At 46.9% G+C, this 16,389-nt stretch overlaps 2 protein-coding genes across 2 annotated transcripts; both read right to left on the reverse strand.

The window, feature by feature from the left end:
* Window positions 1-6,406: 6,406 nt before the first annotated feature.
* LOC123397537 (low molecular mass early light-inducible protein HV90, chloroplastic) lies at window positions 6,407-7,165 on the reverse strand. The gene has a single exon (XM_045092064.1). The coding sequence runs from the start codon at window positions 7,024-7,026 to the stop codon at window positions 6,508-6,510; it is 519 nt and encodes a 172-aa protein (XP_044947999.1). The 5' UTR covers window positions 7,027-7,165; the 3' UTR covers window positions 6,407-6,507.
* A 5,616-nt stretch (window positions 7,166-12,781) lies between these two features.
* LOC123397546 (low molecular mass early light-inducible protein HV90, chloroplastic) lies at window positions 12,782-13,540 on the reverse strand. Its single transcript, XM_045092074.1, has one exon. The coding sequence runs from the start codon at window positions 13,399-13,401 to the stop codon at window positions 12,883-12,885; it is 519 nt and encodes a 172-aa protein (XP_044948009.1). The 5' UTR covers window positions 13,402-13,540; the 3' UTR covers window positions 12,782-12,882.
* Between the last annotated feature and the right edge of the window lie 2,849 nt (window positions 13,541-16,389).

Consider the following 16,389-nt stretch of genomic DNA (forward strand, 5'->3'; position numbering starts at 1 on the left):
ACGTTGCGATGTTTGATACACACAAGGCATTCTTCCGGTGTCAGTGAGTTACATGATTTCATTGTCATAGGAACATATACTTGATATGCATAAGGAGAGTAGCAATAAAACGATACGATCACATGCTACATTCATAGTTTGGGTCTTGTCCATCACATCATTCTCCTAATGATGTGATCCCGTTATCAAGTGACAACCCTTGTCTATGGCTAGGAAACCCTTGACCATCTTTGATCAACGAGCTAGTCTACTGGAGGCTTACTAGAGACAGTGTGTTGTTTATGTATCCACACATGTATCTGAGTTTCCATTCAATACAATTCTAGCATGGATAATAAATTATTATCTTAAACAAGGAAATATAATAATTATTATTTTATTATTGCCTCTAAGGTATATTTCCAACAGAGGGGCATAGGCAACCCCGATGTTTTGAAGAAGGGACACGTGTGCTTGAGCCTACGTGGGGTCATTCCCGCAACTCCATTCTTACTAAACCGCCAACCAACAAAATCATCCATCTGTTGGAATTATGCCCTAGAGGCAATAATAAATATAGTTATTATTATAATTCCTGTATCAAGATAATCGTTTATTATCCATGCTATAATTGTATTGAATGAAGACTTATATACATGTGTGGATACATAGACAAACACTGTCCCTAGCAAGCCTCTAGTTGACTAGCCAGTTGATCAAAGATAGTCAGGGTCTTCTGATTATGAACAAGGTGTTGTTGCTTGATAACTGGATCACGTCATTAGGAGAATCACGTGATGGACTAGACCCAAACTAATAGACGTAGCATGTTGATCGTGTCATTTTGTTGCTACTGTTTTCTGCGTGTCAAGTATTTGTTCCTATGACCATGAGATCATATAACTCACTGACACCGGAGGAATGCTTTGTTTGTATCAAACGTCGCAACATAACTGGGTGACTATAAAGATGCTCTACAGGTATCTCCGAAGGTGTTCGTTGAGTTAGTATGGATCGAGACTGGGATTTGTCACTCCGTGTGACGGAGAGGTATCTCGGGGCCCACTCGGCAATACAACATCACACACAAGCCTTGCAAGCAATATGACTTAGTGTAAGTTGCGGGATCTTGTATTACGGAACGAGTAAAGAGACTTGCCGGTAAACGAGATTGAAATAGGTATGCGGATACTGATGATCGAATCTCAGGCAAGTAACATACCGAAGGACAAAGGGAATGACATACGGGATTATATGAATCCTTGGCACTGAGGTTCAAATGATAAGATCTTCGTAGAATATGTGGGATCCAATATGGGCATCCAGGTCCCGCTATTGGATATTGACCGAGGAGTCACTCGGGTCATGTCTACATAGTTCTCGAACCCGCAGGGTCTGCACACTTAAGGTTCGACGTTGTTTTATGCGTATTTGAGTTATATGGTTGGTTACCGAATGTTGTTCGGAGTCCCAGATGAGATCACGGACGTCACGAGGGTTTCCGAAATGGTCCGGAAACGAAGATTGATATATAGGATGACCTCATTTGATTACCGGAAGGTTTTCGGAGTTACCGGGAATGTACCGGGAATGACGAATGGGTTCCGGGTGTTCACCGGGGGGGGGGGGCAACCCACCGCGGGGAAGCCCATAGGCCTTGGGGGTGGCGCACCAGCCCTTAGTGGGATGGTGGGACAGCCCAAGAAGGCCCTATGCGCCATAGGAAGAAAATCAAAGAGAAAAGGAAAAAAAAGAGGAGGTGGGAAAAAGGGGAAGGACTCCTCCTTCCAAACCTAGTTGGATTCGGTTTGGAAGGGGAGGACTCCCCCCCCTTGGCTTGGCCGACCCCCTTGGGGCCCCTTGAGCCCCAAGGCAAGGCTCCCCCTCTTCCCCCTATATATACGGAGGTTTTAGGGCTGATTTGAGACAACTTTGCCACGGCAGCCCGACCACATATCTCCACGGTTTTACCTCTAGATCGCGTTTCTGTGGAGCTCGGGCGGAGCCCTGCCGAGATAAGATCATCACCAACCTCCGGAGCGCCGTCATGCTGCCGGAGAACTCATCTACCTCTCCGTCTCTCTTGCTGGATCAAGAAGGCCGAGATCATCGTCGAGCTGTACGTGTGCTGAACGCGGAGGTGCCGTCCGTTCGACACTAGATCGTGGGACTGATCGCGGGACGGTTCGCGGGGCGGATCGAGGGACGTGAGGACGTTCCACTACATCAACCGCGTTCACTAACGCTTCTGCTGTGCGATCTACAAGGGTACGTAGATCGAATATCCCCTCTCGTAGATGGACATCACCATGATAGGTCTTCGTGCGCGTAGGAAAATTTTTGTTTCCCATGCGACGTTCCCCAACACCATCATGATTTAAGACACTAGTGAAGTTTTGGATCCTAATGCATTATTCCTTGTAAATACGACTTAGATCAATTCTTTTTCTTGTTGCTTACAATATAAACTATTCTGTTATTTATTTGCAATCACTACTTTTAATCACACAATACATTAATACTTGTAACTACTCCCTCCTTTCCAGTTTACATGACTCATCTAAAAAATTTAAGATTTTCAATATATTAGGCTCATTTTAAGTCTAAATGAGTTAAAGTGCTTTTAGTCTCACACCATATTTAATTCATAGAGATAAAAGAAAGGAAATTAGTGGCTATGAATGCATCTTTTTCTACATGCATCACGCAGTCTAATGAAAGGTAAGATGATACATTTATTGCTTCGAAAATCAAATGTGTGAGAAATATTTCATTGGTTAGTTAAAACTAATGCCATTCACTCATAATCCACTTTGGTTGATGAGATTTCAGATTAAAACCCTATAAACCAGATAGGAGGGAGTAGTAAGGTTGCCAATGGGGCAACTTGAGCCATGCCCCGAGCTCACAAGAAAACATGCATATATCCTTTTGTATCAGGCCTATTTTTCACTAAAAAACAACATAAACCAATCATGACCCCCTCCCATGTTCGCTCCACAACAGCCATCCACCAACGTATCGCGAGTTGTGCACTTGAGGACGCCAGCGAGAACCTCACGACACGATGGAAAAATCCTAGCCACTAATTGTCACCCTGATTGTGTGTTTTTTTTCCTGGTGACCTCCTGAGATGGCGGGGCGGGAGGGGGGAGGGGCGATGACTCTAGGAAACCCTAGTCACCTCCCGTGTTACCGAGAGGACGACACGTGGGCCCCCTTGCTTTTTTTTAAGAAGCCCCAAACTGATTGTTCATCCACTCTGATTTCATCACTATGTGTAACCTCGAGATGGAAAAGTGCAACTTGGAGTAGTTGACTTTTTTTAATATAATCTATATTCCGCAATAGTGTAGGTGCAACTACAAGTTATAAGTTAGCTTTAATGTGTACTATAAAGGTTGGACGCCCTTTGTTGCGTCGTTAAGTTAAAAAAACTAATACTCTATTTTAAAATACAATCATGTGTTACTTTTTTTCAAATGTTCAAACTTTTAAGTTTGATCAAATTTGTATAGAAACATATCAAAATCCATAATGTCCGATCACTATGATTAGATTTATCATGAAATGGATTTCGATACTTTTAATATTGTGGGTGTCCATACTTTTGCTTTGAACGTGGCCAGAGTTGAAGAAATTTGACTTTCCAGAAAACTAATGGCCCTCATTTTCGGAACTAATGAAATATTTAGTTTGGTGGGTCGGGGAGATAATAGTGTGTTTTGTTTTTATTTATAATTCAATGGTTTGATGGGCCTTTCATAATGTGATTCTGTATTATTGCTAACCAACATTATATATGTGGGAGAATTTCTGCGTTGGTGGCTGTATGCTCGTGATTAATATGTTTTTATAGGACGGTTGTTGCTGATTGATTTGAAAAGAAATTGTATGGTCAAAATCGTAAACCAAACCCATTTGAAAGCATAGTGTTTTGCCTAAAGAATTGAATGAGAGATTTGAGAAACTGTTGACCCGGTCAAAATCGGGTGACCCAATTTTAAATAAAGACCTCAATTGAATGTGGGATTTTTACAACTAAGGAGTGTAGTGTTATAGAGGAGTATAAAATAATTGAATGAGGGCGATTTGAGAAATTATTGACTCGGTCAAAACAAGGTAACCCAAATTTAATTAAAGACCTCAATTGAATGTGATTTTTTTAAAACTAAGGAGCATAGTGTTATAAAGGAGTGTAAAAGAATTAAATGAGAGAGCTTGGAAAAACTGTTGACCAGGTCAAAATCAGGTAAATCAGTTTTAATTAATGACCTCAATTGAATGTGGGATCTTTAAAATTAAGAAACATAGTGTTATAGAATATAAAAGAGTTAAATGAGAGAGCATTAAAAAATTATTGACCCCATCAAAATTGGATGATATAATATTAATTGAAGACCTCAATTAAATGTGGGCTCTTTAAAGCTAGGAAGCTCAGTGTTATAGTATATTTTTCATGTCTCAATTGTGAAATTACATGTCTTAACTTTTTGTTTTGTGATAAAAACATTCAAATGTAACAAATGTGATAGAAAGATGAAATCATGTCAACATATTTGGATGAGAAAAAAGAAAGGCGAACCGTCTTTAATTAGCAAAATACAACAAAGAATACGAGAATTACCAGTTCTGACCATTTGGTCTGCATCCTGCAACCCCCTTCCGTCGCCCCGTGGGCGACCAGGGGATAACCCTAGGCGCCGTCGCCGGTCCTCCCTCGCCCCTCCTTCCTCCTCGTCGCCGCCAGTAGCGCCGCCGGGCGAAGCCTTGCCGACAGGGGCGGCGACGGGGATCCTCTCCCCTTCACGCAACATGGCTGGCGCGGGATGGTCGTTCGTGAGAAGGCGCCAAACTAGCGCGCGGTGCGGCGGAGCTGCATGTGGATCCTAGCGGCGACGTGCGGAGCGCGTCGACGACTGGGGTTCGTTCTTGCGACGCGGTGTGCCGGCTGCGGGAGGGGCAACACACAGTAGTCGTGTGCGTCGTCGAGTTCGGGTCAAATCCTTCTGGATCCAGCGCCCGGACGTCGTTCGCCAGCGCAGGGTGGTGGTACTCGTCATTGTCCAGATCGGATCTTCATTGATCCAGATACCCACGATGTGCTTCTCCCCGCGGGTTCCTGGTGGTGCCGACGTGGTCGCGGATGAAGCTGGTGGAGGAGATTCAGATAAGGGGAAACCCCTTGGTCGGCCCTGGTTGGCCACGCAGCCGACGACGCTCAAGGGCGTTGTTGTTTTTCTTGGAGATGTCGGTATACGTCTGCTCCTCCACTTCCTACCTCACTGTCTCTCGGATGAAAACCCTAACTCTGGTGGGCGACGACGGCGTCCTTGACGCCGTGACCTTCCTGAAGGCGTCGTTTTGAGGGCTGAATGGTGGTGGGCACTGTGTGGGTCCTTGACGGTTGCTCGTGTTAGGCACTGCTTTGGGGGAAACCCTAAGATCTGACCTTCCAGATCGTACAATGGCAGTACTGCGGTGCCGTTTCTCTCTTGCGAGCATCGTTTGTGGAGCAGTGCTGGATGACAGAGGCAGGAGATGGAGCGGCTTCATCTGGCCCGGAGATTTGGTGGAGCTGTCAAGCCATGCCTGGCCGACAGGTACTACGCTGAGTCATGCCTGGTTGGTAGGTGCTACGCACGACATTTTTTTTAGAATCTTCGCGTCTGGGCGAATGAGCGCAGGGCAGTGGACCGATGATGATGTCGGCTTCTAATGTGTGCATGTGATGTGCGCTTTAGGTATGCTACACCGGTTGTTGGTCCCGATACATTATATGGATGAATTGGCGACAACATCGGTTTTACATATGAGGAGTGAGAGCACTCCACATTACCGACTCTGTATATAACAATGTTCGGGATATCGCTTCTCGTTAACTTATCGGCCGACCCAAGATGAAAGATAAATCGGTTTATCAGCCGATTTATCGATTTTATCGGTTGACTATTTATCGGCAAGGTTATCAAGAAACCTGAGGTTTTCGTATCATCGAGATCGATCAACATGGCAATTCCGTAAGCCATGTCATCCATATTCCACATAAGCGACCCGAGATGTGCCGAAACTAGCCATCTACACAAATAGAAGGCATCAACCATGTATCAGACTAGAATAACTCAAACAAAATAAAAAATCAAAAGCTAAATCGGTTGGGTCCCGCAGATTTATCGACGAATATCGGTGATATATCGATTGTGAGACCGATATATCAGTCAGACCGGTAAATACCGAAGATATTCACTTATCTTATCGGTCGGACCCTGATAAGCGATAAATCGATCAATAAATCGGTATATCAACCGATATTTTGAACAGGGGTATGTGAAAATGGTGGCTTCAGATGGTTTGTTGTATATTTTTGTCAGACCTTTATAAAATAATTAATAAAAATGGTTGTATGCATCGATTGATGCAGAGGTCGGAATTGAACCTCCTTTTTTTCTAAAAAAAATCTGACCATTTACATGTCCTACTAGCTAAGTACATGTTGTGTTATCCTGTCGACAGCAAAGCTATTTTATTCTACACGTTGATGAAAGGCGCGCCGGTGATGATCTCGGTGGCGGCCAGCGCGACGAGTCCGAGCATGGCGAAGCGGCCGTTCCAGAGTTCCGCGTTGGCGTTCATGATGGCGCCGGCTCTGCCCTCGGCGCTCTCGCCCTGGAGCAGCGGCACCAGCGACGCCATGGACAGCACCGCCACGGTGTAGGCGAACCACGCCTGCCCGGTGCCGCTGCCGAGCTGCGAGAGGAGCCCGTCGCCGCGCCCTGCCTCCACCGCAAGCGCCGTCACGAAGCCCACCATGGCTAGCCGCCCGTTGATGCGCTCCGGCGCAGGGCCGCTGAACGCCATCGCGTCCCAGATCGAGGTGCTCGCCTTGGGTTTGTTTGGCGGTGGTGCGCTCGGGCCCTCGGTCTGTGCCCTGACGACGAGGGCGCGTCGGCCCAGCGCTGGCAGAGACCGGGCGCCGAAGCTGCTGGCCGAGCTGCGCGGCACGACGGCCGCACCGGCGAAGGAGCTCATGGACATCATGGTCGCCATTGATCAGCTGCGGACGGAAGGTGCACGTACGAGAGGACAGAAACAAGCCACAGATGCTGCAACCGGCAAAGATGATTGCTAGTACACTGCTGCTTGTTGTTGTCTCGTTCCTGATGTGTTTGCTGATGTATTATTTCGAGAGAGTGGACACAAATTTATAGGCCGTGCTCCGCGAGGGCCAACCCGTGACGAGCTGCGCGCGGTGGCCGCGGCGATGCCCACGTCGCGAGCTGCTCCCGGCCGTGAATTAGCCTCTACGTGGAGCAAGGCAGCGACTAGGCGGACGTGGAGGCCACCGTGCGGACTGCGGAGGGCTCCATGAAAAGCCAAACAGCAGAAAAGTTGCGAAGGGGGACTCCAGAATAGACAACAAACTTATCATTTTTTTTGAAATGCATGAACATTTTTCTAATGTCACAGACATTTTGTAGTGCTTACCATTTCTCTTTAAGGTACACTAACAAAAAATAAACATTTCCCTAAACATGGGGCGGATGGAGGAGCTCGGGCACGCCCGCCTGACCCGTACTGGTCCGTATCTATCCCATATATATTCGTTCAAGCTCGTCGGACCAAACCCTGGCCACTTTACTCCACTCCCATCCGCCACCCAAGCTCACATCCGACATGGCTGGCAGCGGATCTGAGTCCTTCACCTCCAGATCCATCGATCACGAGCTCGTCTCACGCGGCCCCGAGGAGGAGATGGTCATCCGGCTTGCGCTCCACCGCTCCCGGAGCGGCCGCACAACGGCAGCGCTCAGACTTACAACGTCGGGAATACATTGCTTCCGCACAACCGGTGCTTGGATCCGGCGTTGCTGCCTCACAGGAGGCGGTGCGGTCTGTCTGGCATCCGAACGCCGTGGCGAAAGCGCAAACCATACGTTGGCGCGCCGAGCACGAAGCATGGCCGACCTCAGACCATGTCATGGCGTGGCGTGCCTGCCGGGCGTGGCAGCGATCACGGGATGTGGCGAAGGCCCTCGCGGCGGTAGATGTTGGAGAGGTGGAATCACACTCTTCGGCTCCCCGTGAGCCGGCTAGTGTCCCATGTCGTACCCTCGACGCAATCGCGTCGTGATGGACGTCGGCTCCTCCCAAGAAGGATCCGTTATCGACCTCACGTCGAGTGGCACCGTCCGGGTTATAGGCTCCGACGAGGAAGAGTGGGGCATTGGAGACGGCGGGAGCTCGACTTCCGTGAACCGGCTAGTGTCCCATGTCCTACTCTACCTCGTCGGCGACCGGATCGATACTATGAAGGGCACTGCCAGCCGCCGGACATGGACACAGCGGAGCCAGATGAGCTCCTCTTAGTATTAGGTTTAAGTTGCATGTAATAGTATAAATTTGAGATTTTTAATTTAACATATGCGGATGTAGAATGAAATATGTAAGACGTGATCGGTCAGTGTCCGCAGATGCGTCCGGACGCGTCCGTGGACGTTTGAGGGGCCGAATTTGAGGGTTCCATTTGTAAATGCTCTTATGCAACGTCGGGCTTTGTGGGCTAACAAGTTGGTGTAGTACATGGACAAAGCATGAATTCAATGTAGGATCCACCACGCCAACTTTGGAGGAAGCCCAAAGAAGCCCAAAAGCACTGTGAGTAATCAAACACACCCTAAAAAATTGACGATACACGTTGTTTTGCTATAAAAAGAACTACCCAGGTTGTTGCGGTATATTCTGCAATATATATTTAAGAAATATCCATTGTTCCTTAATTATATTATTAATGTATGTGTGTTGGAACGGGAAAGTTTTTTTGCATGTTCCTTAATTGGATCATCATTAATTATCTCAGCTAAGCAAAACCTTTAAAACATATTCAAACCTACTAAAACAGAATTTTTACATTACAAAATACGATCCATGATATTTTTATTGCACTAAATGTGAGCAAGGAGTTTCTTGTAACACAACTTCTTTTGTTGGTAAAAAAGAAGAATAAGTATGGATAGAAAAAAGAATATTTCGTTTCAACTAATTATAATATTTGAACTTAAAACCATTTGATTATATTTTTTATTCATTCAGTTCTACAGGGAACCACTAAGCGAACCACAAATCTCAGCATATTCATCATTTGAGATTAAGTTAAGAAAATTACTCTATCGGTACCGTTGAAAAAAGTGGTACATATGCATCTCCACATATGCATCCTAAATTGATCTCTTTATTTTTAAAAGATCATAAATCCTAATAACTTTTAGAAATATCAAAATTATGAAACCAGGGAATGGTATTTGCTGGCTTCCTGTATCATTTGGAGATGAATTAAAAGAAACTCAAATCCAACATCAAATCTTTTCAGAGCAGCGGTTCCCACATTGAATACACCATGTAAAAAACTTTCCTGGAAATCGACTACAAAAATAGCAAAGCAAGATAAACAAAAAATATTAAAGATACGTTGGTGTTTTCTTAATATCAGTAGCAGCAGCTCAAGATGCAAGATCAAAAGCAAAACTGAAGGAAGCAAGGTATAAAAGTTGGCGTGAAGCATGTGTGAGTTAATCATGGTGTTCCCTGTAGGATTAGGAAAGAAAGCCAAACCAAGTCCTAGTAGTATTAGGATTTCTAGTCCTAGTTTATTTCCATAGTCCCTTGTGGACGTGTATAAAAGGCACCCTAGGGGTGTTGCTTGTAACACCAGAAAAAAAAGAAAAGCAATACAAAGCAAAGGCTCGACACGGGCCTTTAGCCATCAAATCCATCGATCAGTTTTATTCGTGTCACTAGTTACGCAAGTTCCGTCAAGTAGCCGGCCGAAGCAAGAATCGCATAGGCACGCCTGTACGGCTGCATACGCACGTTCAAAAGCCAACAATTGGTATTTGTTCCCTGCTCAGTCTACCTATCGTGCAAGTGATGAACTCGAGCTGCTCCATGATGATCTATGTGGCCCTATCACCCCGGCAACTCACGCGGGAAAGAAGTATTTCTTCCTTGTGGTAGACGACTACTCGAGATATATGTGGGTCATTCTCCTACGATCTAAAGATGAGGCGTTTGAAGCGTTCAAGAAGCTGAAGGCTGCAACGGAGATGGAACACAAGCTGAAGGTTCGCGCTCTACGGACAGATCGCGGCGGAGAGTTTACGTCGAATGAGTTCAACGACTAATGCGAGAAGATTGTCATAAAAAGGTTCCTCACGGCACCTTACACGCCACAGCAGAACGGGGTCGTTGAAAGGCGTAATCGAACCGTCGTTGACATGGCAAGGAGTTTACTCAAGAGCAAGAATCTTCCGGGGATTTTTTGGGGAGAAGCTGTCTCGACGACGGTCTATCTTCTCAACCGGGCTCCAATGAAGGCAGTGATCGGCAAGACTCCGTATGAAGCAATTTACGGACGTAAGCCGAATGTGTCTCATCTACGGACGTTCGGGTGCGTGGCACATGTGAAGACGGCGGAGCCACATCTCTCAAAGCTTGCCGATCGTAGCACCAAGATGGTGTTCATCGGATACGAGAGGAGTTCTGGCACCAAGGCATACCGCTTCTACGATCCACAAACCAAGCGTCTACGGATTTCACGCGACGTCGTGTTCGAAGAAAACCAAGCGTGGAATTGGAGCGCTGCAGCCGACGATGCTCCAAACGATAACATATTCACGGTTGAATTTCCAAGGACAGGCACAAGGACAAAGTGATGCGTGTTGAATCCCTTGGGTTTAACCTCATGTCAGTCTCAATGCTTTGTGATCTTGGTATCGTTGTTATCTTTGGAAAATATAGATGTGTAGTCATCATGGAATTTGACAGATCCAAAGTCTTCGAAGGTGTCAGGAGAGGAGATTTGTACATTGTTGATTTTTCCACAGGTCCTCAACCAACCACATGCTTACTAGCAAAAACCTCAGAAGGCTGGCTATGGCATCGAAGACTTGGTCATGTAGGCATGAGGAATCTGCACACACTGGCGAAGATGAAGCATGCCATTGGCATCGAATCAGTCAAATTCCTCAAGGACCACCTCTGCGGTGCTTGTGAGTCTGAAAAAATGACCAGATCCAAACACCCCTCGAAGACCATGATGACTACTACTCGTCCATTTGAATTGCTTCACATGGATCTATTTGGACCTACTCATTGTGCCACTCTAACAAATGCAACATCTTTATACGACTTTGTCATAGTTGATGATTATTCTAGATATACTTGGGTGCATATCATTCTGTATAAAACCAAAGTGCATGAAGTCTTCAAACGATTTTCCTCAAGGGCCTCGACGAACTTCGGCGTCAAGATCAAACACATCAGGAGTGATAATGGGATAGAATTCAAAAACACTGGTCTTGATGATTATCTTGATGAACTTGGTATTACTTACGAATTGTGCTTCTCCCCGCGGGTTCCTGGTGGTGCCGACGTGGTCGCGGATGAAGCTGGTGGAGGAGATTCAGATAAGGGGAAACCCCTTGGTCGGCCCTGGTTGGCCACGCAGCCGACGACGCTCAAGGGCGTTGTTGTTTTTCTTGGAGATGTCGGTATACGTCTGCTCCTCCACTTCCTACCTCACTGTCTCTCGGATGAAAACCCTAACTCTGGTGGGCGACGACGGCGTCCTTGACGCCGTGACCTTCCTGAAGGCGTCGTTTTGAGGGCTGAATGGTGGTGGGCACTATGTGGGTCCTTGACGGTTGCTCGTGTTGGGCACTGCTTTGGGGGAAACCCTAAGATCTGACCTTCCAGATCGTACAATGGCAGTACTGCGGTGCCGTTTCTCTCTTGCGAGCATCGTTTGTGGAGCAGTGCTGGATGACAGAGGCAGGAGATGGAGCGGCTTCATCTGGCCCGGAGATTTGGTGGAGCTGTCAAGCCATGCCTGGCCGACAGGTACTACGCTGAGTCATGCCTGGTTGGTAGGTGCTACGCACGACATTTTTTTTAGAATCTTCGCGTCTGGGCGAATGAGCGCAGGGCAGTGGCGCTGTTTGCGCCGTGGTGGCGTCGACGGATGTTCGGATTGACAAAAATGATACGGATCTCTCTCCTGAAGATGAGTCAGTGGACCGATGATGATGTCGGCTTCTAATGTGTGCATGTGATGTGCGCTTTAGGTATGCTACACCGGTTGTTGGTCCCGATACATTATATGGATGAATTGGCGACAACATCGGTTTTACATATGAGGAGTGAGAGCACTCCACATTACCGACTCTGTATATAACAATGTTCGGGATATCGCTTCTCGTTAACTTATCGGCCGACCCAAGATGAAAGATAAATCGGTTTATCAGCCGATTTATCGATTTTATCGGTTGACTATTTATCGGCAAGGTTATCAAGAAACCTGAGGTTTTCGTATCATCGAGATCGATCAACATGGCAATTCCGTAAGCCATGTCATCCATATTCCACATAAGCGACCCGAGATGTGCCGAAACTAGCCATCTACACAAATAGAAGGCATCAACCATGTATCAGACTAGAATAACTCAAACAAAATAAAAAATCAAAAGCTAAATCGGTTGGGTCCCGCAGATTTATCGACGAATATCGGTGATATATCGATTGTGAGACCGATATATCAGTCAGACCGGTAAATACCGAAGATATTCACTTATCTTATCGGTCGGACCCTGATAAGCGATAAATCGATCAATAAATCGGTATATCAACCGATATTTTGAACAGGGGTATGTGAAAATGGTGGCTTCAGATGGTTTGTTGTATATTTTTGTCAGACCTTTATAAAATAATTAATAAAAATGGTTGTATGCATCGATTGATGCAGAGGTCGGAATTGAACCTCCTTTTTTTCTAAAAAAAATCTGACCATTTACATGTCCTACTAGCTAAGTACATGTTGTGTTATCCTGTCGACAGCAAAGCTATTTTATTCTACACGTTGATGAAAGGCGCGCCGGTGATGATCTCGGTGGCGGCCAGCGCGACGAGTCCGAGCATGGCGAAGCGGCCGTTCCAGAGTTCCGCGTTGGCGTTCATGATGGCGCCGGCTCTGCCCTCGGCGCTCTCGCCCTGGAGCAGCGGCACCAGCGACGCCATGGACAGCACCGCCACGGTGTAGGCGAACCACGCCTGCCCGGTGCCGCTGCCGAGCTGCGAGAGGAGCCCGTCGCCGCGCCCTGCCTCCACCGCAAGCGCCGTCACGAAGCCCACCATGGCTAGCCGCCCGTTGATGCGCTCCGGCGCAGGGCCGCTGAACGCCATCGCGTCCCAGATCGAGGTGCTCGCCTTGGGTTTGTTTGGCGGTGGTGCGCTCGGGCCCTCGGTCTGTGCCCTGACGACGAGGGCGCGTCGGCCCAGCGCTGGCAGAGACCGGGCGCCGAAGCTGCTGGCCGAGCTGCGCGGCACGACGGCCGCACCGGCGAAGGAGCTCATGGACATCATGGTCGCCATTGATCAGCTGCGGACGGAAGGTGCACGTACGAGAGGACAGAAACAAGCCACAGATGCTGCAACCGGCAAAGATGATTGCTAGTACACTGCTGCTTGTTGTTGTCTCGTTCCTGATGTGTTTGCTGATGTATTATTTCGAGAGAGTGGACACAAATTTATAGGCCGTGCTCCGCGAGGGCCAACCCGTGACGAGCTGCGCGCGGTGGCCGCGGCGATGCCCACGTCGCGAGCTGCTCCCGGCCGTGAATTAGCCTCTACGTGGAGCAAGGCAGCGACTAGGCGGACGTGGAGGCCACCGTGCGGACTGCGGAGGGCTCCATGAAAAGCCAAACAGCAGAAAAGTTGCGAAGGGGGACTCCAGAATAGACAACAAACTTATCATTTTTTTTGAAATGCATGAACATTTTTCTAATGTCACAGACATTTTGTAGTGCTTACCATTTCTCTTTAAGGTACACTAACAAAAAATAAACATTTCCCTAAACATGGGGCGGATGGAGGAGCTCGGGCACGCCCGCCTGACCCGTACTGGTCCGTATCTATCCCATATATATTCGTTCAAGCTCGTCGGACCAAACCCTGGCCACTTTACTCCACTCCCATCCGCCACCCAAGCTCACATCCGACATGGCTGGCAGCGGATCTGAGTCCTTCACCTCCAGATCCATCGATCACGAGCTCGTCTCACGCGGCCCCGAGGAGGAGATGGTCATCCGGCTTGCGCTCCACCGCTCCCGGAGCGGCCGCACAACGGCAGCGCTCAGACTTACAACGTCGGGAATACATTGCTTCCGCACAACCGGTGCTTGGATCCGGCGTTGCTGCCTCACAGGAGGCGGTGCGGTCTGTCTGGCATCCGAACGCCGTGGCGAAAGCGCAAACCATACGTTGGCGCGCCGAGCACGAAGCATGGCCGACCTCAGACCATGTCATGGCGTGGCGTGCCTGCCGGGCGTGGCAGCGATCACGGGATGTGGCGAAGGCCCTCGCGGCGGTAGATGTTGGAGAGGTGGAATCACACTCTTCGGCTCCCCGTGAGCCGGCTAGTGTCCCATGTCGTACCCTCGACGCAATCGCGTCGTGATGGACGTCGGCTCCTCCCAAGAAGGATCCGTTATCGACCTCACGTCGAGTGGCACCGTCCGGGTTATAGGCTCCGACGAGGAAGAGTGGGGCATTGGAGACGGCGGGAGCTCGACTTCCGTGAACCGGCTAGTGTCCCATGTCCTACTCTACCTCGTCGGCGACCGGATCGATACTATGAAGGGCACTGCCAGCCGCCGGACATGGACACAGCGGAGCCAGATGAGCTCCTCTTAGTATTAGGTTTAAGTTGCATGTAATAGTATAAATTTGAGATTTTTAATTTAACATATGCGGATGTAGAATGAAATATGGAAGACGTGATCGGTCAGTGTCCGCAGATGCGTCCGGACGCGTCCGTGGACGTTTGAGGGGCCGAATTTGAGGGTTCCATTTGTAAATGCTCTTATGCAACGTCGGGCTTTGTGGGCTAACAAGTTGGTGTAGTACATGGACAAAGCATGAATTCAATGTAGGATCCACCACGCCAACTTTGGAGGAAGCCCAAAGAAGCCCAAAAGCACTGTGAGTAATCAAACACACCCTAAAAAATTGACGATACACGTTGTTTTGCTATAAAAAGAACTACCCAGGTTGTTGCGGTATATTCTGCAATATATATTTAAGAAATATCCATTGTTCCTTAATTATATTATTAATGTATGTGTGTTGGAACGGGAAAGTTTTTTTGCATGTTCCTTAATTGGATCATCATTAATTATCTCAGCTAAGCAAAACCTTTGAAACATATTCAAACCTACTAAAACAGAATTTTTACATTACAAAATACGATCCATGATATTTTTATTGCACTAAATGTGAGCAAGGAGTTTCTTGTAACACAACTTCTTTTGTTGGTAAAAAAGAAGAATAAGTATGCATAGAAAAAAGAATATTTCGTTTCAACTAATTATAATATTTGAACTTAAAACCATTTGATTATATTTTTTATTCATTCAGTTCTACAGGGAACCACTAAGCGAACCACAAATCTCAGCATATTCATCATTTGAGATTAAGTTAAGAAAATTACTCTATCGGTACCGTTGAAAAAAGTGGTACATATGCATCTCCACATATGCATCCTAAATTGATCTCTTTATTTTTAAAAGATCATAAATCCTAATAACTTTTAGAAATATCAAAATTATGAAACCAGGGAATGGTATTTGCTGGCTTCCTGTATCATTTGGAGATGAATTAAAAGAAACTCAAATCCAACATCAAATCTTTTCAGAGCAGCGGTTCCCACATTGAATACACCATGTAAAAAACTTTCCTGGAAATCGACTACAAAAATAGCAAAGCAAGATAAACAAAAAATATTAAAGATACGTTGGTGTTTTCTTAATATCAGTAGCAGCAGCTCAAGATGCAAGATCAAAAGCAAAACTGAAGGAAGCAAGGTATAAAAGTTGGCGTGAAGCATGTGTGAGTTAATCATGGTGTTCCCTGTAGGATTAGGAAAGAAAGCCAAACCAAGTCCTAGTAGTATTAGGATTTCTAGTCCTAGTTTATTTCCATAGTCCCTTGTGGACGTGTATAAAAGGCACCCTAGGGGTGTTGCTTGTAACACCAGAAAAAAAAGAAAAGCAATACAAAGCAAAGGCTCGACACGGGCCTTTAGCCATCAAATCCATCGATCAGTTTTATTCGTGTCACTAGTTACGCAAGTTCCGTCAAGTAGCCGGCCGAAGCAAGAATCGCATAGGCACGCCTGTACGGCTGCATATGCACGTTCAAAAGCCAACAATTGGTATTTGTTCCCTGCTCAGTCTACCTATCGTGCAAGTGATGAACTCGAGCTGCTCCATGATGATCTATGTGGCCCTATCACCCCGGCAACTCACGCGGGAAAGAAGTATTTCTTCCTTGTGGTAGACGACTACTCGAGATATATGTGGG

The sequence above is a fragment of the Hordeum vulgare genome, chromosome 5H (genome assembly GCF_904849725.1).
Source record: "Hordeum vulgare subsp. vulgare chromosome 5H, MorexV3_pseudomolecules_assembly, whole genome shotgun sequence".
NCBI lineage: Eukaryota > Viridiplantae > Streptophyta > Magnoliopsida > Poales > Poaceae > Hordeum > Hordeum vulgare.